At 32.6% G+C, this 23,594-nt stretch overlaps 2 protein-coding genes across 2 annotated transcripts in view; both read left to right on the top strand.

Moving 5' to 3' along the window:
• Nucleotides 1-4,233: 4,233 nt before the first annotated feature.
• On the top strand, nt 4,234-14,063 carry LOC149786233 (uncharacterized). Its single transcript, XM_089975912.1, has 9 exons — nt 4,234-4,347; nt 5,282-5,517; nt 5,840-6,021; nt 6,335-6,438; nt 7,091-7,358; nt 8,841-8,954; nt 11,180-11,293; nt 11,706-11,819; nt 13,924-14,063. Exons 1-9 carry the CDS (start codon nt 4,240-4,242, stop codon nt 14,061-14,063), a joined length of 1,380 nt encoding a protein of 459 aa, XP_089832038.1. The 5' UTR covers nt 4,234-4,239.
• Nucleotides 14,064-14,358: 295 nt separating this feature from the next.
• LOC149786232 (uncharacterized) overlaps nt 14,359-23,594 on the top strand; it is a 68,909-nt gene continuing 59,673 nt past the window's right edge. The window contains exons 1-5 of the mRNA XM_089975911.1: nt 14,359-14,468; nt 17,187-17,300; nt 17,815-17,925; nt 18,839-18,929; nt 20,327-20,388. Of these exons, the coding sequence (XP_089832037.1) occupies nt 14,438-14,468; nt 17,187-17,300; nt 17,815-17,925; nt 18,839-18,929; nt 20,327-20,388 (409 nt within the window). The 5' untranslated portion in view covers nt 14,359-14,437. The remainder of the gene's footprint in view (nt 14,469-17,186; nt 17,301-17,814; nt 17,926-18,838; nt 18,930-20,326; nt 20,389-23,594) is intronic.

Genomic DNA, 23,594 nt, shown 5'->3' with positions numbered 1-23,594 from the left:
TCATTTTATCAGCCAAAAACTATAGAACAAATTACTCAGTGTTATTAAGCAAACTGTATAAATCACGCACGCATCCTTTTAGGGCATTTGGACGGAGAATGACATAATTTCAAGTATACTAAGCTGCATGACCATCAGCATGCGAGTGCGATTCTTTATGGAATGTAGTTTGTCAGACATCAAGCACTGCTTTGTATTCTAACTTTAGAAGCTATTAAAAGCGTTTTTCACACACATCTATAGGGATAAATACTTATGGTTCCAAAGACGGAACATTAGGAAGAAAATGTTAGAAAATATTGCCATTGTGCACTCGCGTCGTGGTGGTACTTGCGACGCAATGGTCTGCTTCCACTGCCACAGTTTAATGTTAATACAAGTTTTGAATCGACGTAAGTAATTCATTTCGTTTTAAAACCCACATGCCCGTATGTCAGTTATATGCCTAAGAATGTGTCACATTATCACTAAGATGAATGAGTCCGGATCAAAAGACTCAGTTGAATAAGTAGCAAGTCATGCCGGTATGCATGTCCGTAAGGGTACTGGACTGTCTGCTAGACCAGCACACACAGGGCGGCCGGTTGGCATATGCGGTGGCTGGCTTTAAATCTCCCCTCAACAATGTAAAGATAAACTGTAGGACTGGTCAAACTGAGTGATGTTTAGGTCCACTTATCAACGAACGTCATGTTGGTATGCAGCACTAGACAATAGATGTAGTTGGCTTGACGGCTGGACTAGATGGTGGGCAGTCGTAGTAGTGACGTAGTGCATGAATGGATGGTAATATAGACGATCAAAATCTTGGATACCTATATTTTATGAACATTGTACCATTAGAACCAGAACATCTGACAAGTTTTTGACCCAAGTACAGTAACTGCATTGTAGCTTCCTGTACAGGAGATGCATTTGTGACTCTATCAGTGTTCGAGAAAATGCAGTGACGGCAACTCCACAATCGTGTCTTCGTCCATTTCACCTGACATAATCGTCACCGTAGTAACAGTACGCGTAATGCTTTACGGAATAGGTGGTAGTGGGAGGAACATTACGACGTTCTATATTAAACTAGCAATCGATGCCGTGAAGGCTCAAAACGCCTAACTCTGCCAGACTTTGCACTAGCACTTTATGCTTTTCCACAATAGAGTGGACGAGAGGTCGTTTGAACATAATGCACAAACACTGCAGGTTAAAGATAATGAACACTTCATGCAAGCAAAACAAAGTCTTATGAGTGTCTTCGTTGTTTGGAGAGTTACATGATTTATTGTATTTGGAGCCATTGTTTCATTTAACTGAAAGCATCGACAATAGCACAACTAAATACTTTCATTAATGGAACAATTTTTCCTTTTAAATGTCTGGAGAGAGGACTAAATCTTTCTTAAGATATATAGAGAGACCGTTTTAAAGAAACAAACTAGATGTTTGAAAGGTCTATACAAAATGAATATGATAACAATCCAACATATACAAAAGTCTTCAGACTTAGTCTATAAAACTTTGAAGTTTCCAACATTGTATCATGATATATATATATATATATCTAGTTTTTAAAGTCACAGTAATACCATATCTTGACACACCTCTCAGTTGAATGGTACCTGCTGGCCGCTAGTGAAAGCACGCGAAATCTTCTAACAATCAATTAACTTTCTTTGCAGTGGATAGGACGACAAATTTAAAATGCCTATTAAGACCGATAGTTGAAGACTAATTACCTTAATCATTCAACCTAGAGACTGTATCTTATAGACACATCTGAGAAGTTTCTAAGGCACAAGCTATTTTCCGAAAGAAAATAGTGTGAATGGCTGGTATTATTTTATGTGTGCTATATTCAAGGGCGATGACATCATTGTTACAAATAATGAAATTAAGTAAAATTTAATTTTCTCGATATTAATGGTGTAGAATTTTAAACAGCGTTCGATGAAATAACAAGAACTTATAAAAATCCAGCTAGGAGTATTAGAAAATCTGAATATCAACTACATGAAAATATAAATTGTTTCACGAAGCCAAACAATATTGCAAAAAACAATGTTTTAATGTTTTGCAGAAGAAATCAAATTAGTCCCACAATGAGTAGATGGGAGACCTGGTATTGAATTATTAACAAGGTTTAAATTCTTTTTATTTTCGCTACTATTTCTGTGCGTTAGCACAACCTGCATACAAAACGTTGTTAATCTATTAAATTTCAGTTGTGATCCATCCATTTACTACTGTATACCCTCTAAGTATTTGAATAAATAAAATATGTTTTGTTTGTCTTTTGATATGTTTCTGAAATTGTAATTGTAATTTGGAAAAAATATGATACTCTGCTTCCGATTTTTTTTGCTTTTAAATTGGTATTGTCATTTAATGACTTCACTTTATAAAATTAGTAATTTTGCCTATTTTATTTGTTCAAATATAAATAAAGTATGATTGCAAATGAGCTTGTAATGTGCATTTAGAAAAAACATTCCTACCATCAATTGAATTGTTTGTGTTTCAAATATATGTTTTCTTTTGTTGAGTTAGGAAAGAATATTATGCTGCTAATATTGCTATGCGAAAATGCTCATACATAACAGCAGACCATTATCGGTTAACACCTCAAATAACCTTTAAAGAACAAGCTATTTGAATATGTCATTTACATTACATTCTGAGTGACATATATTTCATCGAGTAAGTTTGTAATGTTTCTTACAGCTTTTGGTATTATTGCACGGCTGTTGTAAAACAATAGTTTGAATGTCAAGGCAGTGTGTATTTGTATAACAAAAAGGACGACATAAGTCAAATAAGGTCATTCCAAGGTAATGCCATTTGTTATGAAACGCACACCATGTGAATACAGAAACAACAGCGAGTTGAGACTGATAGTAACCCGACCAACTGATATGTAAATAGTATCCGTCGTTTGAGACGTGTGTGCACAAATTCCCCGTTTCTAATGAATTATTGATTCGTCACCGAGAAGTTTTATATATGTTCTAAACGGAGACACTTAAAAGTGCAAACTAGTTTTGTCTATTTAGCACGTGATTTGTGTTAGATTTTGTGTTCTGTTCCCGTAAAATGGAGAACTGGAACATCAACCAATCAGTGCTTGAGTGCGATAATTTGATTCTATGAACTTGAGTTTATGAGGTCTTTATCGCCTTTTTACCATGATTGCAGCTCATTAGTTAATAAATCAGAGATCAATATTTCACGAAAATTATACGGAAGAATATGAGTGGGCTTTACTATTTTTTTCTGTTTTCTATTATCTTTTGCTGAATGAAATGCAGAAATGAGACTTCTTTCGTCACCTTTTTGTGCATAAATAACACAACCTGTACACTACTTTAAATGTTGAACTGAGATAAAACTCTTTTGTCAGACATTATTAAATTCTGTAGTATTGCACACTAATGAGTAAAATTCCGATATACTCAGCTTGTTTCACGAGCAGATATATTAACTTCCATCACTTAAACATACGTGAATCAGTTTTCCATTCTTCAATAGCACATTTGTGTGTATATAGCAAATGCTGTTAAAAGTAGGCGAATATAGGGGATGATTTAACGATATGAAACTGAAGTTGCTTTTTAGTGAAATTTACCTTAGTGTTCGAGTCCCACAAATTTGTGATAGCAAGTTCTCTCAGAATGAAATTTCGTCATACTAAAATATCTCTCGCTTCAAAAGAGAAATACAATTTGAAATTTCCTGATTTAATAACGTCAAAATATAAGATTGAATTATTTAAAAGACGTTTACATGCAAAGATGTCTTCAACAGGGATATCTTACCTTATTACATCGTGTCACGTATAACTCTTGAAATGAAAATACTTCAGTATCAGATACTCTGCAGTGGACTAATTAGAAAGCTATATATTGCTATTCCTTTGTTTGTCTGAAAATGAAAGTTAATTGTTTTTCTTTAATTCAAATCAATTTAATTCTGCAGTTCAATAGCATATCGTCTAACCTATCGTCACATTCTATTATTTAAGAATATATATTTCCGGCTAGATAAGTTTATATTTAGTAACAATTTATCACACGAATAAGGTAAGCAAAAATATCTATTAGTTATCAGAAGCGAGCAGGAAGTGGTTTTCGATCCAATGAAAACTCAGCTCATTCTTTTTGTTGTTGAAATGTCTGATATATAAATGTAATACAGAGGGTACTCTGAACAAATTTTCAAGTTTGGTTCACGAGAGCGTATCAAGTACAGATGTACATAAAGTACATATTAGTTTCGGTGGCTATTCTGACCACTTGCTCCGGATCCCATTTTAGGGGAGCATTATTTTCATGGAGACCTACCGGTAATCTTAATGAGGTATGTGATATTTAATTTTGTCAACGATATATCATTCTCACACAGACAAAAATAGCAGGCTTCACTTATCAGACAAATACGAAAAATCTGCATTTAAAGACGCAAGCTAAAATAATTCCATTGCATATATTAAATTATTACCTTTGAGTAATTATTAATTATTACAAAATATTATTAATCCAAAGAAATATGTATACACCTCTTTGGGCAACAAAATATATAAACATTCCTTTCACTCATCATACGCACGGTAATGGATGCCATAATCATATGATGTAAGACAAAACCCTTGCATAAACACTAAGGGAATTGCAAAATAATAAACTGTTGTGACAAAGTACCACATCTGTTTGCGCATCTTCATATTAATGTGCACAAAAATAAATATTAAAGGACTGGTCGTGCAAATATTTATATTTTCCGGAACCTTTTTTGGAGATGAAATCCATGTTGTGGAGCGGAATGACATATTAAGGAGCTCAGAAAGAAGTCAATACCGCTCAAGTAATATTAACATTTGTAATCGAGGATGTTGAAAGCTCACTTCAAATGTAAGCATGTCAGCTATGTCGCTACATAAAGAAACGACAAGTTGTAGCAGATATTGTTTTGTTCCCGTCATAGACGATTTGAAAACTGATTTAATAAATCGTTTTCCCTAGATACTCCGAAATTGTCCTTACGGAACGTATACAATTGCTTAGAGCATTATGTTCAAAATTTAAACAATCATATACCTGTTTATTATGAACGAGCTTGATGACAGGTTAGATTGAACATTGATACATGACTTTATTGTTACAAATAAGTGATTATTGGAAAAGTGTACTTCAAAATAATTTGGAATGCTATTGAATTGCATAAACGAGTTATTCAAACAATTGGTTTTCGATAATTATATTTCTATGTGTTTATTTCCTGACTTCATTTTTAGATCGAGATTTCCTACAGAGTAAGTTGGACCAGGTCTAGTACTTTCTGTAACCAAACCACCATTTCATCGGGGCAGCTCCTCTCATCTGGATCTCTGAACTGTTTTAGCTACTGTAATGGGACAATTGGCAGTTTATATTATTACTGTACGGATTACAGTGTGACAGAAGATTGGACAACCGGAAGAGGGAGTCTTGTATATAAGTTTCCGTCCAGCAGGTCATACTACGAGTTTGGGTGAGTATAAAATATTTATTGCACACCGATAACATATTCAATGCATATAACTAACACGTGTACTTCCTATGGAATATTCAGATTGTAGGAAACATGATCATATGTTGCAAAGAGGTAATCACGTAATGATCGCATACAAATAAGTTAACACTGTATCTCGAGTATTGTGAGTAATCATATAGAAATGATACATTACTTAGGTATAGAACGTTCTGATGAAAAAAGAAAAAGACGAATTGCAAAGGTGCCATTCGGAATTGCTATAGTACGTCAAGAATTGTTTTTCTTAAGACAAATTCCTGACACAATATATATAATTTAGATTTACAGGTGGAGATTGGATATCACTAGTTCATGCTGGATCCACCGGTGGCTGGGAAATAAGAGTAAAGGCAAATTTAGCACCTCGTTCTGATACTGGGCGAGTCAATTCTGCTCCCCAAATTGACCTTTCTCCTGTTGTGAGGCTGATACATGGATGCCATCATAAAATAAAGATACCAGGTACTTATCTCTCCTATTCTTCACACAAAGTATTTACGTGTAAGTTGATTGAAAGTATTTTTATTGTATATACGTCTGTCTTTATTTACGTATATATATATATATATATATATATATATATATATATATATATATATATATATATATATATATATATATATATATATATATATATATATATATATATATATATGTATGCTTCTATATGATTCTAAGCCAGAGTAGCACCTTTTGAAATAATAAAAAGGAACCAACACTGTGTGCAACGAAATAACTTTAATTACACATTATTATCTTTGTCGTCTCACGACAGTTTCAGATCCAGATGGTGACCAGGTTCGATGCAGGTGGGCAGAGAGTACGCTGAAGGAATGTGCCAGTATATGCAAGGCATTCATTGGAGCTGTATTAAATGAGGTAATTTAAATTTGACTAAAACTATGATTACCTCAAAAGAAACTATTCTATGAGTTGACACTGCCTTCATAATCCGAATTATATGTTGTGCATGTATTTGAAGACTCGTTTCGGTAAACTTTCTGACGGTGTTAATATGTTAACAGTAAGGTATACAATTTGATTTGTTATCCAGATTCTTATATGAAGTTTGTGGTATGGTGACTACATAAATGTATTATATGGTATAATTGTTATATCATTCCATTAAATCATTCATATCATTTTCATACGAATGCAGGCATGGTCTTAAGATAATACAAGTTAATCATATAGATATATTATAAGTTTTACGGAAAATTTGTTGTGACATTATGCAATGATAAAAGAGTTACCTGCATATTATATTTATGTTCATTTCACAAATGATTCCAAATGTCGGAAATAAGTTAGGTGTTTTACAATAGGAATTATCTTTCCCTTTGTGTACCGGTCATATGAAGTGAGCAATTAGTGTTAGTAACCTCACCAACAACAATGGTATCTTTTTACGAGATATCGCTCAAAATTATTTAATTTTGAAGGCATTCTTAGATCAGTATGCAATCCCATACATTGTGCAACTATTTCTTTGACAGACTTTTAATATCATATGCATTTGTTTCACATTTAGACTACGTGCACACTGACGTATAATGCCGTTGGTTCCAATGGTTACCACGGAGTGGCAATACAGGTGGAAGACTTTACAGCTGGATCGACAGCACCGTTAAGCAGTGTACCGATCCAGTTCCTTATATACGTTTACAGCAGTACATTAAGATGCGACCAAGTCCCAGAATTTCTTCCTCCAACAAGACCAGATCGTGATATAGTGACTGTAAGCCCAAGCGGTACATTTACAGATCGAATAGTAGCACGAAGCAGAGCTCCAAACACAGGTAATATTTAGTTTCCTAATATTGATAATATTAAATTGTACTTATACATAAACGACTATTTTCACGCTTTTAAGGAATCATTTCACTCAAAGCTTTTCTTACAGATCGCTACTGAATAACTTTGAACTTAAACAATGCTGCATAGAAATAAATTTCAAAAACAATAACATTGCCATCTCGTCCAGATGCTACTGTATTCGTACTCACTTGATTAAAGTTCTTTTCAAAATGTCAAGGATCGTATGCTACCTGTTTGGTTCGTTACATATATCTTATCAAATAAAATTGAATAAGAGCAAAGTTGTCTTTAAGGGCATGACATATTAGTAAAAGGAAAGAAATACAGTTCTTTTCGTTAGCACGTACTACTTGAAAGGGCTGTCGTCTTTAATTCTTCAGCATAAATGAGATAACGACTTTGTCTCCGTCCGGATTTTCCAAGTCCGTCCTGACACCTTTATCCAGTGTACCAGGAGCTTGGTACATTGATGTGACATGGAATCCTCCACTGAAGTTCTCAAACCAGACCTATGTATTTTGTTTCTCGGCCACTGATAAATCTGGGTAAGTTAGAAATGAATAACAGATTAAGACGTTTAGCATCCAACATATATTTTCTTGTATAATTTTGTGTGTGGATTATTTGTCTAATAAAATGTTTTTCCTTTGAATATTGAAAACATTTCAGATAATAATTTTGTTAGTTAAAAAGATGACCAACCAATTTAAGTACAGCTTAATGTGAAAAACGATGTATAATCATTTGCTCAGTTCTACAGTCATTTTTTGTTCACTGTTGCACACCTACTGATTCCGAACTAATGTTGGGTATCTTGATTATTACGATTTTCATCGTTTGTCCGCTCTTTCATCATGGTCATCATTGTTCACCCTTCTCCTTGTTATCATAATTAAATAATTAATTTATTATTATTATTATTATTATTATTATTATTATTATTATTATTATTATTATTATTATTAAACAGCTTAACGAGTGAAGAAAGATGTGTGAATATTATCGTCAAAGGAGGTATTTACATAATTTTTTCATATTATATCTATCTTTCATATCTAAATTTGGTTTCAAAGGATTTATGAAAACGATGCGTGTCAGGCTGTGATAATATGTTCAGTCGGTATCAAAAGCATACAATGTATGTTAAAATATGGTAAACCAAACAAACATGCAATTTGAATAGCTGAACTGAAAATATTTGCCACGTTTTAGTCCAAACGAAATTAAATGAGAGCACAATATCAACAATCCACTTTGAAAAGAAAAAAATTTGTATGCAAGGAATATAAGATTTTATCAATGATTTTCCATGATAATGAATTCTTTCTCTGTTTTATTTTTGCATTCCTTTGAAACGTTGATTACCGTTTTTCAATTGTATTTTCACTAGTTCCTTTTGGTGAAGATATTTAATCTGATATGGTACAGAAGTTTATTGTTTACTGTTTGATGACCAATTTCAGATGTCAATGAATGTGACAGTCTTCCATGTCAAAATGGTGGCACTTGCACGAATACACTTGGGTCTTACTCCTGCAATTGTCCAACTGGTTGGACCGGAAAGAACTGTTTGGATGGTAAAATGGAACACAAACATAATTACGATACAAATCTCAGAATCTGTGCCTTGGATGATTTTTATTTATCACTAGGTGTTGTACACTTCAATTTGCGTTCATATTTTCATACACGAATATAGAGTAGGATAAACGTTTTCATTGTTCGTCTTGGATTAATCTTTACTTCCACAGCCAGACAATACAAAATTATAAAACACAGACTTTGCATTTAATAGTTATATAGGCATTATATAAAGCAAATTATATTATAAGAACGATACGAACAATAGTTGTTTTTCTTTGCATATGGGGAAATGGTCAACAGAACTTCGTATTATGATATGATTTTTAAATGCACGAAGTGTATAACTTGATCATGAATAATTTATTACTGTTCATAACAGCTGTAGGTCACTCAGTTCTATTTCAATTATTTATCATTTGGTTAGAATAGGTAGTTATCTAGGTATGCAGCATATCCAAGTTGATGGGACGAATTTCATTATATATATATATATATATATATATATATATATATATATATATATATATATATATATATATATATATATATATATATATATATATATATATATATATATATATATATATATATATATATATATATATATATCACTATAACTTACATATACGAATTTATTTAAATCATTTTTATAATATATATATATATATATATATATATATATATATATATATATATATATATATATATATATATATATATATATATATATATATATATATATATATATATATATATATTGTAGAGACCTGCATCAAAATAGTTTACATCAATAGGCTATATTCATGACGATATTGCTTTTAGTGTAGATTTATATTTTATGATTTTCATCAAAATTCTTGTGCCGTTCGTACGTACGTTTAAATGAAGAGTCTTAGTGTTTCTAATTAATGTCTTTACTCTCTTTGTTTAAACAGGCATTAATTATTTCTTTATTAATTCTTAACTAGATGTATTAATCACACATTGCATTTAAAGTAAAGGAAATCTCCACCCGAATTTCGCTATATATTATATATACGAATATTTTAAAATCATTTTTATGTCCCACTAATCCTGTCTCAAGTGTATACGAGATTTCTACAGGCCATCTGCTGGAAACACCACCCCTGGAATATTTTTCAGGATACTTCTGATCTGTTTTGTTGTTGTTTTCTTTGGTCTTTTGGGGGTGGATGTGTGGTGTGGGGATGGGAAATGTTCCGGTTATCTTTAACCTATTTCTTCAATAAGTTTCTTTTGTCAATTAAACTGAAGTTGTCGCCCATTGCAATGTGGCATGTTACTTTTTCATTTTATGATTCTTTATGGTAGAACTAGTATTGAAGTTTACGTATCAGTTTTAATGCTTATAAATAATGTTGAAATCTCGTAAATGAATGTATCTCCCTTAAATTAAGTTGAACCAATTATTTTCCTACGTTTTGGAATGTTTGCGACATGCAATTATAAAATCTTAATTTGGGTGATTACATGTCATGCTTCTGTAATTTCTGTTTATTACAATTAGATTGTTATTATTATTGCATGCTGATTGTTGCTGTAAAAACCAGTCTAGCACTGTTTCAAGAAAAGCTAAAAGCTGATAGACAACTTTGGTATAATTTGAGAATATCAACGAACTTCATATGTGTTTTATACGTCTTAGTTGTTTCGCACCAAACGACTTTTTTAATTAATGAAATTTTTATTGCTTTCAGTTACCTTCCCATGCCCCCTTCCAAATGATCCAATTTTATAATAGCATTATGCCTGTCTTTAAGGTAACGTGAACATAAGGATATTGTTTCTCCCTCATGTTTTGAAGCAAATGGAATAAATATGAATTAAAACCTGCTAATATCAGTGATACAGTGTTATTTTTCTTATTGTCGAGATTTATCAGTGATATCTAGATATGAAAAGGTTACCGAAATCGTAAAAGTTATGAACACAAATATGTGCCTTGGACATAAGCTGTGATTAAAGAAAAATGCAAAGAGAAACTGGTAGTTAGTTTTTCATTTTGTACAAAATTATTGTTTACGCATTATAAGTTTATAAATGTGTTCTTGTTATCATACAAGAAGACACATTGTTCATTATACCCAATCAAAACGTGTATGTTTTATAAACGCATCAAGTCTGACAGAATCTTTACATATTTAGATAAACTTATAAAAATACTCTAAATTTAAAGATAACTTTCGTTCCGTTACAGACATCAACGAGTGTAATACCTTTCCTTGTAGAAATGGCGGTAACTGCACGAATACGCTTGGGTCATATGTATGCCACTGCCTAATTAGTTTTACCGGTCAAACCTGCACAATAGGTAATGAAATGATGAGATGGCTTAATCCTTATCCTGGTATTAAATTGTATTATTTACAAACAAAATATTTCCAGCATGGTATTTATATCAATACGATTTCTTCAAGTGAAATATCATTTTAATTTATTCTTTACTACTAGACATGTCTTTTGTAAATAGAACGGCATTGAGTTATAATACGTTTTATATAAATTAGTTTCTGCGTTGGAAGTTTAAGAATATTGTATGCAAGGAATATAAGATTTTAACAATGATTTTTCATGATTATGAATACTTTCTGTTTTTTTTTTGCATTCCTTTAAAACGTTGATTACTGTTTTTCAGTTGTATTTTCACTAATTCCCTTTGGTGAAGATATTTAACCTGATATGGTACAAAAGTTTATTGTTTCCTGTTTGATGACCAATTTCAGATGTCAATGAATGTGACAGTCTTCCATGTCAAAATGGCAGCACTTGCACGAATACACTTGGGTCTTACTCCTGCAATTGTCCAACTGGTTGGACCGGAAAGAACTGTTCGGATGGTAAAATGGAACACAAACTTAATTACGATATAATTCTCGGAATCTGTGCCTTGGCTGATTTTTTTCCCCACTATTTTTTTGTACATTTCAATTTGCGTTCATATTTTCATACTCGAATATAGGACAGGATAAACTTTTTCATTATTCTTCTTGGATTAATCTTTACTTCCACAGCCAGGGAATACAAAAATATAAAACACAGACTTTGCATTTAATAGTTCTATAGACATTAGATAAAGGAAATTATATTGTAAGAACGATGCGAACAATAGTTTTTTATCCTTACATATGGGGAAAAGATCAACAGAACATTATGATATGATTTTTAAATGCACGAAATGTATAACTGATCACACATAATTTATTACTGTTCGTAACAGCTGTAGGTCACTCAGTTATATTTAAATTATTTATCATTTGGTAAATGTGTCCTGTGGTAAAGAACAGAAAAGGTAGGGATCTAGGTATATATCATATCCAGTTTGATGGGAGAAATATATATATATATATATATATATATATATATATATATATATATATATATATATATATATATATATATATATATATATATATATATATATATATATATATATATATATATATATATATATATATATATAATGTAGGGACCTGCATCACAATAGTTTACCGTCAGTTTGATGTTTGAGATGGAAAGAACTGTTCGAATGCTAGCAAGACACAATTACTCAACATCAATAGGCTATATTCATGACCATACTGGTTTTAGTGTAGATTTATATTTGATGATTTTCGTCATATTTCTTGTGCCGTTCGTACATAATTTAAAGAAGAGTCTTAGTGTTTCTAATTAATGTCTTTACTCTCTTTGTATAAACACGCATTAATCATTTCTTTATTAATTATTAACTAGATGTATTAATCACACACTACGTTTAAAGTAAAGGAAATAAGAATTTTTTGAAATCATTTTTATGTCCCACTAATCATGTTTCAAGTGTATACGAGATTTCTACAGGTCATCTGCTGCAAACACCACCCCTGGAATATTTTTCAGGATACTTCTGATCTGTTTTGTTGTTGATTTCTTTGGTCTTTTAGGGGTGGATGGGTGGTGTGGGGATGTGAAATGTGCCTGTTATATGTAACCTATTTCTTCAACAAGTTTCTTTGTTAATTAAACTGAAGTTTTAACCCAATGCAATGTGGTATGATACTTTTTCTTTTTATGATTCTTTATGGTAGAACTAGTATTGAAGTTTGCATATCAGTTTTAATGCTTATAAATAATATTGAAATCTCGTAAATGAATGCATCTCCCTTAAATTAAATTATTTTCCTGCGTTTTGGAATGTTTGCGACGTGCAATTATAAAATCTTAATTTGGGTGATTACGTGTCATGCTTCCGTAATTTCTGTTTATTACAATTAGATTGTTATTATTATTGCATGCTGAATGTTGTTGTAAAAACCAGTATAGCACCGTTTCAAGAAAGTCTGAAAGCTAATAGACAACTTTGGTATAATTTGAGAATATCAACGAACCTCAAATGAGTTTTATACGTCTTAGCTCTTTCGCACCAAACGACGTTTTTAATTAATCAAATTTTGATTGCTTTCAGTTACCTTGCCACGCCCCCTTCCAAATGATCCAATTTTATAACATTATTATGCCTGTCTTTAAGGTAACGTGAACATAAGGATATTCTTTCTCCCTCATATGTTGAAGTAACTGGAATAAATATGAATAAAACCCCTGTTACTTACAGTGATACTATTTTTCTTATTGTCGAAATTTATTAGTGATATCTAGATATGAAACAGTTATCGAAATCGTAAAAATTATGAACACAAATATGTTCCTTGGATATTAGCTGTGATTAAACAAAAATGTGTACAGAAACTGGTAGTTAGTTCTTATTCATTATGTACAACAGTATAGGTTTACGCATTATAAGTTTATAAATGTGTTCTTGTTATCATACAAGAAGACACATTGTTCGTTATACCCAATCAAAACATGGAAGTTTTATAAACGCATCAAGTTTGAAAGAATCTTTACGTATTTAGATAAACTTATAAAAATACTCTAAATTTAAAGATATCTTCTGTTATGTTACAGACATCAACGAGTGTGATACCTTTCCTTGTAGAAACGGCGGTAACTGCACGAATACGCATGGGTCATATGTATGCCACTGCCTAATTGGTTTTACCGGTCAAACCTGCACAGTAGGTAATGGAAATTACGAGATGGCTTAAACCTTATCCTGGTATTAAATTGTGTTATTTACAAACAAAATATTTCCAGCATGGTATTTATATCAATACGATTTCTTCAAGTGAAATATTATTTTAATGTAATATTTACTAATAGATTTGTCTTTTGAAAATAGAACGGCATTGAGTTATAATACGTTTTATATAAATTAGTTTCTGCGTTGGAAGTTTAAGAATATTGTTTTTGTGTGCTTTCTTCACACATTTGCGATTTCAGTATTTGTATAAATTTGTTAATCGTAGCAATTGCGGCCTTCTTAATTCCAATTACAGACATTAACGAGTGTGATTTCTATCCTTGTCAAAATGGCGGCAATTGTACAAATGAATACGGCTCGTACTTTTGTAACTGCACTATGGGCTGGACTGAAAAGAATTGTTCAGTTGGTGTGTATCTCTCTCTCTCTCTCTGCGTCCCTGTCTTCCTTTTGGCGACTGTCCCTCTGTCTGTATCTCTATCTCTATATTTAGATCTCACTCCTCTGTCTGTCTGTGTGTCTGTCTGTCTGTCTGTCTCTCTCTCTCTATATATATATAGACTCTCTCCTCTCTTTCTATCTCTCTCTCTCTCTCTCTCTCTCTCTCTCTCTCTCTCTCTCTCTCTCTCTCTATATATATATATATATATATATATATATATATATATATATATATATATATATATATATATATATATGTATACACTGGTACTGAAATTATTAATGTTAATTGTAGGCTTGCTACTAATTATATGGATTTGCTCTTTTCTGCTTTATGACGTGTTTTTAAAAACATATTTCATTTTATTTTTGCCGTTGTTACTGACAATAACATTAAAATGCTTAGGCGTTTTAAAATAATGCCCATACATATTATTACGTCATTTAAACAAGATATATCCATTTGTATCTACAGTGTATTCCCCAGGGGTGTAAAATTGAGGGTACAAAAAACCCCTTGGTTTCAAAACTGGGGGTCAAATAAAAAATGTGGGGGTTAAAAAAATATTGACAAATTTTCATACGACTCGTACTTTTTCAGCTTGAAATAGGATATTGCAACTTGCACAATATACTCTCTCTCTCTCTCTCTCTCAACATACAAATATACCAACATGCACAATTAACAAACAAATGCATTGTCCATTACAAGAATAATTGTATTAGTTCATTTTTCTTTTAAAGTCGTACTTTGAACAGTCTGCACAAGCAATATTATAGCCCAGCACATTACATATAAGCCAATACAGAAAGCCAAATAACTCTTTTTAATGAAATGGGAGTTAATTTACTGCCTTTCATAAAATGTATACTATCATAGGTTCCATTGTACTTCGTCCTACAACACATTTATTCAAATATCCAGGAGGATAATGATTCATCTTCTTTCTAATAAGTTACACTTGAACTTTAAGATCTTTCTTTTATTGCAGCAAAAGTTAAAAACAAACAAAATATGCAATGACCCACTGACTTTGTAATCCAAAAAACGCAGTTGTCTCTGCAAGTTTACTGATTTCATTGTTGTGAAATAATGTCTTAGGTTATAATGTGTTCTCCAGATATCTTATGGCGAACGAAGGCAGATTTTTGAAAATTTTAAAATCCTGTCACGAAAAGATTATTCACCTTTGCAGTCTTTGCAATCACGCAATCAGAAGTCGCACCGGTAATCATAATGAATGTGCCGTATTCCAGTCAAGGAAATTATTTTCTCCATTTTTCATTAAAGTTAGTTCCACAGTTACTCTTTTGTGTTCTGCTTCTTTCACTTTCTTGGCTAATGCATTTTAGTGCATAACGTTTTAATCTGGTGATCACTTTCTAGTGCAACAAGCCTTGAGATAAAAACATCTAGATGACAGCTTGCTGAGCTCGATGGAAATCGCGAGAAGCTTGCGAGATTAGGGGAAGCTACTCCGTCATAACATTGCCTATGCTAGTCTGGTTCATTGTTTTATATGTTCCCTGCATTGCACTTTGCTATACAAATAGAGGAGCGCAAGGCAGGGAGCAAACAAAGCGGGGGAACCAGTCAATGCCTATGCTCGAAGTATATACGATGCCATACATCGTCCAATGCATTGGGTATTAAATAAATACTGATAATATTATGAAAATCCTTTGCGTCAAAAAAACGTACAGCAACAAAATGTGTGCGTCAATTTTCTCCAGCGTGCGTCCCTGACGCACAACTCTGAGTAAAGGGAAACATTGTATCTATATCTCATTTTATTAAAAAATGATGATATTAGAAATTTCGTTCCAGATGTATTCTAAATATTAGATAATGATTAAACATCTCCGACAAACGTGGTTATAAACTTTACACAAAATCTAAAGGAGTATGTTGTATGTCACACACGTCTATTTGCTAGCATTTACGAGACTTTTGACTGACATTGCGTCGTAAACATTATAGTATGACATACTTCAAGATAAGTGAGGATTATTTGCTTTATTCACTGCCACACTACTCGTAAGGACCACTGGAGTGTTGCTAAACGTTTCTCAAGCTATATCGTTTTGTGATAGGCAATACTTTAATGCAGGCCATGAATATTTATTTTCGAAAGAGTTTTTAAATATTTACTAATTGCTTTGAAATTTTTTAAAGATTGCAGGTATAAACTAAAGACATGCATACCAACTAATGTTTCAGTTTCCGCTGACGCTTATGATGTTCATCGTAATTATTTGCTATGTTGCTTCGATTATTCTCGTACAAATGTTATAAATGTGTATGATGAATGTTTGTTGCACAACTAGATTCACAGTGATCACATAAATTGTTTGAAAGGTAGCAGGCAACATCAGCGTCATTCGAGAACATCAGCATTACGTGATTTGTATAATTATGATTTTGTTCCGACACGGCCTGCTCTGTATACCTATATAGCTTCATATATGTGGTTACGAGTTGCGGACTCTAACCATAGAACATCCTCATACATTTATATCTATTTCATATAAGAATATTCTAGCCGCTTAAACGTGTTCTTGTATTGGTATACACTTCCTGAAAAAATATTTGATCACCTTTTTCTTGTTTTTATTTTGACATAAGGTACGAAAGTTCCTGATGAATCTATAAATAGCGTTGCATGTCATATTTATTCTATTCCAGATGTAAATGAATGTGATATATCGCCCTGTGAAAATGATGGTACCTGCAACAATACCGATGGTTCTTACTTCTGCAAATGCTCCAATGGTTGGGACGGGAAACACTGTTCAGAGGGTACAAGGAAAATCTGTGCTTGTGTTATTGCCCAAATTTGCTGCCATTTACTTTATGTCAACATGTTTCATTTCGGGAAGTAATTCTCAGAAAGCCCTTCCCAGAAATACGTAACTTGAGAATGAAAGATTGCGCTTTAGATAAACGGATTTTCATGTTAAAAATTGTTTTGTAAATTATTCCTGATGTACGTGGCACATCGAAATTTTGCTGATAATTTAGAGAAATATAGATTATAAATTGCTGATTTAGGTTTTTATTATATAGATAATTTAGGTAGCACTATGAAGATCGCTGCAAAAATGTACCGATTTTTACCGAAAACATTCTAACTAACAAATAAATTATACTTATTTCTACTTAATTATGTGTATCTTAAATGCTGTAAAAGTCTGTAGATGTGTTTCTTATAATCTTGGAGAATCATTATATGTTGCTTGATATAATATATGTGTATGTCTATTTGAATTTTGACTTTTGAAGAGAACTATTATTTTCATACATTGCATTTCAGATATTAATGAATGTGAATATACACCTTGTGAACATGGAGACTGCACAAATATGGCTGGTTCATACTCATGCGAATGCCAGATAGGCTGGCGTGGAAAGAATTGCGCGGATGGTATGATATGCTTGAAGTATAAAAAACATCAAATTCTTTTATTCTTCTTTAACCACATACTCCATATCCTCCTTCTTCAATCATCGTCAACATAGTCGGTATAATGACATCCACACCATCCTCTTCTTTTCCCTGCTCTTTCTTTGTCTTCATCGTCGTTATTCGTCGTCGTCAGTTGTCATAGTAATCACCAGCACCATAGTGTTACTTCTCTTTCTCTTCACTTTTGTCACTGTTATTGTCATCATAATCAGAATTATCGTCAAGTTATGACCATTTACTACAAAACTATTCTGCAATATAGGCATCACCCTCCATTCATAAGGCAAAATGTATTAATTATAGAAACCATCCCATTTTCTTCTTACACATTTCTACTTCTTTTTCCTTTGCACTGTCATCTTCAAAATGTTTGAAATTATAGTTGTAATTCAAAATGAAACATTCCTATAGTTCTTTGCAAGAACGAATACAACGTATATCGCGACAATAAAAAATACTGGAAAAGGTTCTCTTTCTCACATACACCGAATCAACCAGATGAAACTCCACCCATCTGCAATTCAATACAGGGAAGTCATTCAGATATTTATTTTTATGTTAAAAGGAACATATCAGAAATATAATGTTATACATCAAACTTAAAAAAAATATATTTGCTCCACAAAAACGTCTTGAAGCTATTTCACTCAATACGTTTTGCATAAGCCCACCCTGTAAAAGTGAGCGAAGATAAGTATATCTCGAGATTGTTAGCTACATTACAGATAGATAGCGATGAATAAAAGATTTACCCCATGGTTAATCATATGAAACTGTTTGGCCCTACCTAAGAATTGCAGATTTACACTCTATCATAATGGATATGTATTGCAATGTCATACAATGGAAGTGATGGAAATCTTTTTTTCAGCTCAACTAGAGCTGATATTGCCTTTACTCCTGCTTCTACTCGCGTTTCTAGCTCTAATCATCGCTTTGATTGTAAGAAGAAAGAAGAGCAGGTAATAGCTTCTTATTTGTACGATAGATTTACTTTTTTCAAAACTTCCTAAGGAAACTTTTTGTTATGTAAATATGTCCAAAATTTTTTTTGTGTGTTTTTATTCTCAGTAATCACTGTAACATAAAATATTGTTGGTCAAGACAATTATATTAAAAAATAATCTTAAGTACAGATATGTAATGATGAATCTCAATCGGCATCGTTAATGTAGGATGGTACAAATAGTTATGTAAATGCTGTCAGTCTGTATTTTTGTAATTCCGCTATGCATCATCTTATTAGCACTTATATACAGAAAGGCAAGGTTTATAAAACATGTTGTATGTGTTTCGATTTTGTACCATGCAAAGAGAAACAAATTATATAGTTTTCTTTATTTGCCGCTGTTGAACACTGCATGGCGCTTTGCGTTAGCGAATTTACGACCGTTTACTCCCAATTATTTACTGTCAAATAGCCAAGGTTTGGAAAGGAGGATTTACCTAATAATATATGGTTTATTAAAAAATTTGAAAACATAAACCTTAACATTTTTGAGTAATGGAGTAATACACAAAATAATCTTCGAGACGGTTTATATGAATGAGTAATATTGTAATACACACTGTACATCTTATAGACGGTTGGCTTTACTGAGTATTGGTGCAACACACTATGTACATCTTGCAGACGGTGTGCATTACTGAGTAATGGTGCAATACACACATTATTGAGTACATGTTTAGAGACGTTTTATATTACTGAGTAATGGCGAAATGCACACGGTATATCTTCGAGGCGGTTTACATTACTGGGTAAGAGTGTAATACACAATATATCTTCGGGACATTTGCATTAATGAGTAATGATGCAATACACACTGGACACTTTCGAGGTGGTTTGCATTACTGACTAATCGTGCAATACACGCTGTACATACAGAAACGGTTTGCATTACTGTGCAATGGTCAGTTGCAACCTGTACAACTTCGAGACGATTGACATTACTGAGTATTGTTGTAATGCACACGGTACAACTTATAGACGGTTACTGGGTAATGTTATAATATACACTGTTCAACATCGACAAGGTTTGCATTACTGCTTAATGGCGTAATACACATGTTCGAGACGGTTTGCATTAATGAGTATCATATAAACGGTTCAACATCGAGACGGTTTGCATTACTGGCTAATGGTGTAATACACACGGAACATCTTCTAGACAATTACATTCATGACTAATGGTGTAATACCCACGATGCAATATCGAGATGGGTTACATTACTGACTAATGGTGTAATACACACGGTACAACTTCGTCCATACAGAAAAGTGAAAACTCTTTCCTTTACTTTGCATGCGGGCACTTAGCTCTTACATTTCATGCACTATATACTTTTCATTTTATTATAGGGCTAACAAAGTGAGCGATTCTACAACGACTCTTAACAGTGAAGCACCGTCTGAGTTCAATGGTATGTGTGTTTATATATTTTGACAAGAATTCGATTTTGAATTAAGTCATTCCGTTAGAGTAAATTGTATTCTGTGAGGTTCAAGGAGTCTTTAGCGATGAATAAATTAGCGTATCATGAATGAAAAATTGATTTTGAAATTATTTCGTTGAATGGAAAACATTGTATTTGGAATTTAGTCAAAGACTCTGCAGGAGCAAATATAGACCTTGTGTATGTTTAGTTATTTGTCGACACCACTGGATATGCATATTTGTGCACATTTCCATTCACATTGATCACGGTCATTACATATGATTACTATTTTCAGTAGGAGGATGGAAGAATGGATCTCTGGGAGTCTCGCGTCCAGCCCCGCCAATAGCAAGCTGGATCTTCAATAAATCATTGATACCAGAATACCAATAATAAAAAATTGCCAGGATTACAAATGGAATAGACCGGTTGGAACGTGGCACCTAGAAATGCGAGCATACAACCTGCTACATCAATCTGAGATGTATCATCGGTGTGTTTATCGTCTTTTAAAATATGATCATGTTGTTGTGTTATATTCAAGGTTTACAAGTTATTTATTGTCTTTAAAAATGACAGTGATTTTACCTGTCTAACTAGAGGAGTGAAACAAATGCTTTTAGTCTGGGTTTTTTACAATGTATACTCGATAATGTCTGTAAAGCAGACACTCCTAACCTCTCTGGCATAGCATATACGAAAAGGAGAGTATCCCTTCAAATAACAAATAACAGATTATTAGTATCTCTCTGATACAAACATATACAAATGATTTAATATACGATGGATAGGTGTGCATGATGAAGCATTAGGCTAAACAATAGAAAGACAAATTTGTGTTCAAAGGTAGAAAATATAGTTTGTACATCAAAATTGTCTGAGTTAACACAGAATAAAGACAATATATTGCTTTCACAAAATGCCTTACAATAATGATGGCTGTTTGAAACTTCCAGCTGCGACTTTAAAATGCAACCACCGTTCACTACAGATGTGAGATGCCGGGTGTTTTGAGGGCAGATTCTAGACATTTCTAACGTTGTTCACAAATTTATTGTTAATGTACATTGTGTAATTTTGTATTGCATTATGCCACGAATATGTAGATTATGAATAAACACTATACGCGTTACTGCTTGTTACAATGTGATATTACATGTGTTACATAACGAATCATTAACGGAAAAGTCGTAAATAATTCTTACTCTGGTGAAAATTGTTTTTAAACTGAGAGGATTTAGTTGGAGTTCAGTGGTTAGTTAAACACGTTGAATACATTATCTACTGTGCCAGTATAATTTTCAACATTTAAAATAAGATTTAATAACGACATGAACATAGATTTTCGAAATTTATTTGTCTCATAATTGGATATCTTTTATATAAAACTAGCTTGAAAAAGTGCAGTTATTTAAATTATATCTTGAGGCAAACAATAATAATATTGCTAGTTTCCCATTTTGACACGTAATGACGTACATACCATGTGTAATTTAATGGTGAAATGTACGATCGTATAAATACCAAAATGTCATATCAAATGCCATATTTAATGACTTAATTTACATACACTGAAGTCCAAACAGTTGTGTATATAATGGTTTTAAACAACAGTTATGCATGCACATACATTTATGAAAATGTATCACGTTAGAAATAGTAACATTGTTAAAAAACAAGAAGATCTTAGGAACAGAACAAAGGATGACGGCACTGACCTAACAGGAAACATAATTGTGTTTCCCATCTATAAAATCAATCACAAGCAAAGATCTTTCTCTTCTCTCACACTTATGATTTATACACATTGAAGGGATTATTCTGCAGAATGCTGTATCTAGCTTGCACCTCTGGTACATAATTCTAAAACGTAATACAATTTACATTTAAATGGTGCGAGCATAAGTCATAAAAGCTAATACAGCTATAACGTTTTAAGATTAATGGTGAAACAGTGTCTAGGACGCTATGGTACATTTAAGTCCGAAGTAAAGGTAAACATTCAGCGCAACAAGACAAGTACACACAAATCTTACCTACTTGTAGGGAGCCGCGGTAGATCAGTTCATATTGTCTTGGACATATAATCAAATTGGTCGCGGATTGAAAACCCGCCCGTCCGGGACGACTGCCTTGGTGTGTCTTTGAGAAATGCACTTAGCTCCCATTTTAATGGCATAATATGGTCAATAAAATGTTGAAAGAGTCATTAACAACACAACCCAACCCACTGTCGACTTGTCCCTTCTACCTTTGGTGATTTCAAATGCGCACAGTCTCATCATCGTATTTCATGACTCGATATACAAAGTATTGGTGATTACTATGCAATACATTTGCTAATACATGTCTCCATGGACACTATACAGTTTAACTATTATTCGACAAGATCTTCCGGCGATGACTTGGAAGTTAGCAGTTGCCATTATATGCCATTCAATATATCAACACATCGAAGTGTTCTGTAGTACTTTGCTAACTCAATGATACTTAGTACATTAATTTAACTGCCTTTGGGAAGTTGTGCAAAGAGCGGATGAAGTGAATTATTTGAAGGAAAGTATTAATATTTTTTTTCTCGATCTTGTATGTTATTTAAAAGCCTCTTTTGTGCGGTCCGAGCTGTCTTAGCCAGGTTAGTAGCTACATCTACACAGAAAGCGAAAACAGTCATACTAGTATTGAAGCAAATATATTCATGTCAGTTACACAGTACTGTTTGGTTTAATGAGATATGATATATCTAATGATTAAGAAGAAAAAATTATATTGATACTATGAGCGGATGCACTAGTGACCATATAACGTTTCCCACTTAATTACGGTAGCAATATTGATTTATATCGACTAAAAAGGTGGCCTTTCTTTGTATTAAAAATTGTAAGTCAGGGTTTTCTATCTTCACCATTACTAACACGATTAAAACAAGTTCAAAAATTGTTCAATAATTTGAGGTTAGTGAACTTTCAATTTCGCTTTACAATTGCACTAATCAATACCCGATTTCTCCATCGCTTTCAATCAAAATTTGGATTTTATTAGGGGTTAGAATCGATACATATGCAAATAAATTTTATTACTATTTTCAATTAAGATTTATAACTGTTTGCGTGAGAGTGTAAAAGGCATGATACACTGCATCGATGACACATAATATCAAATAGCAAGAATTCAAGTAAATTCAGTCACTA

The sequence above is a fragment of the Sinohyriopsis cumingii genome, chromosome 12, assembly GCF_028554795.1.
Source record: "Sinohyriopsis cumingii isolate HCF-2022 chromosome 12, ASM2855479v2, whole genome shotgun sequence".
In the NCBI taxonomy this organism is placed as follows: Eukaryota; Metazoa; Mollusca; class Bivalvia; order Unionida; family Unionidae; genus Sinohyriopsis; species Sinohyriopsis cumingii.
Note: the sequence above shows the minus strand (reverse complement) of the source record. Positions and strands in the feature narration are given on the sequence as shown.

Bases quoted from the DNA above. Each gene is read 5' to 3' on its own strand.
- LOC149786233 (XM_089975912.1), top strand. From the start codon at position 4,240: ATGTACATAAAGTACATATTAGTTTCGGTGGCTATTCTGACCACTTGC. The intron at 8,955-11,179 runs GTAAAATGGAAC...GTTCCGTTACAG, and splicing joins CGGAAAGAACTGTTTGGATG to ACATCAACGAGTGTAATACC. The intron at 11,820-13,923 runs GTAAAATGGAAC...GTTATGTTACAG, and splicing joins CGGAAAGAACTGTTCGGATG to ACATCAACGAGTGTGATACC.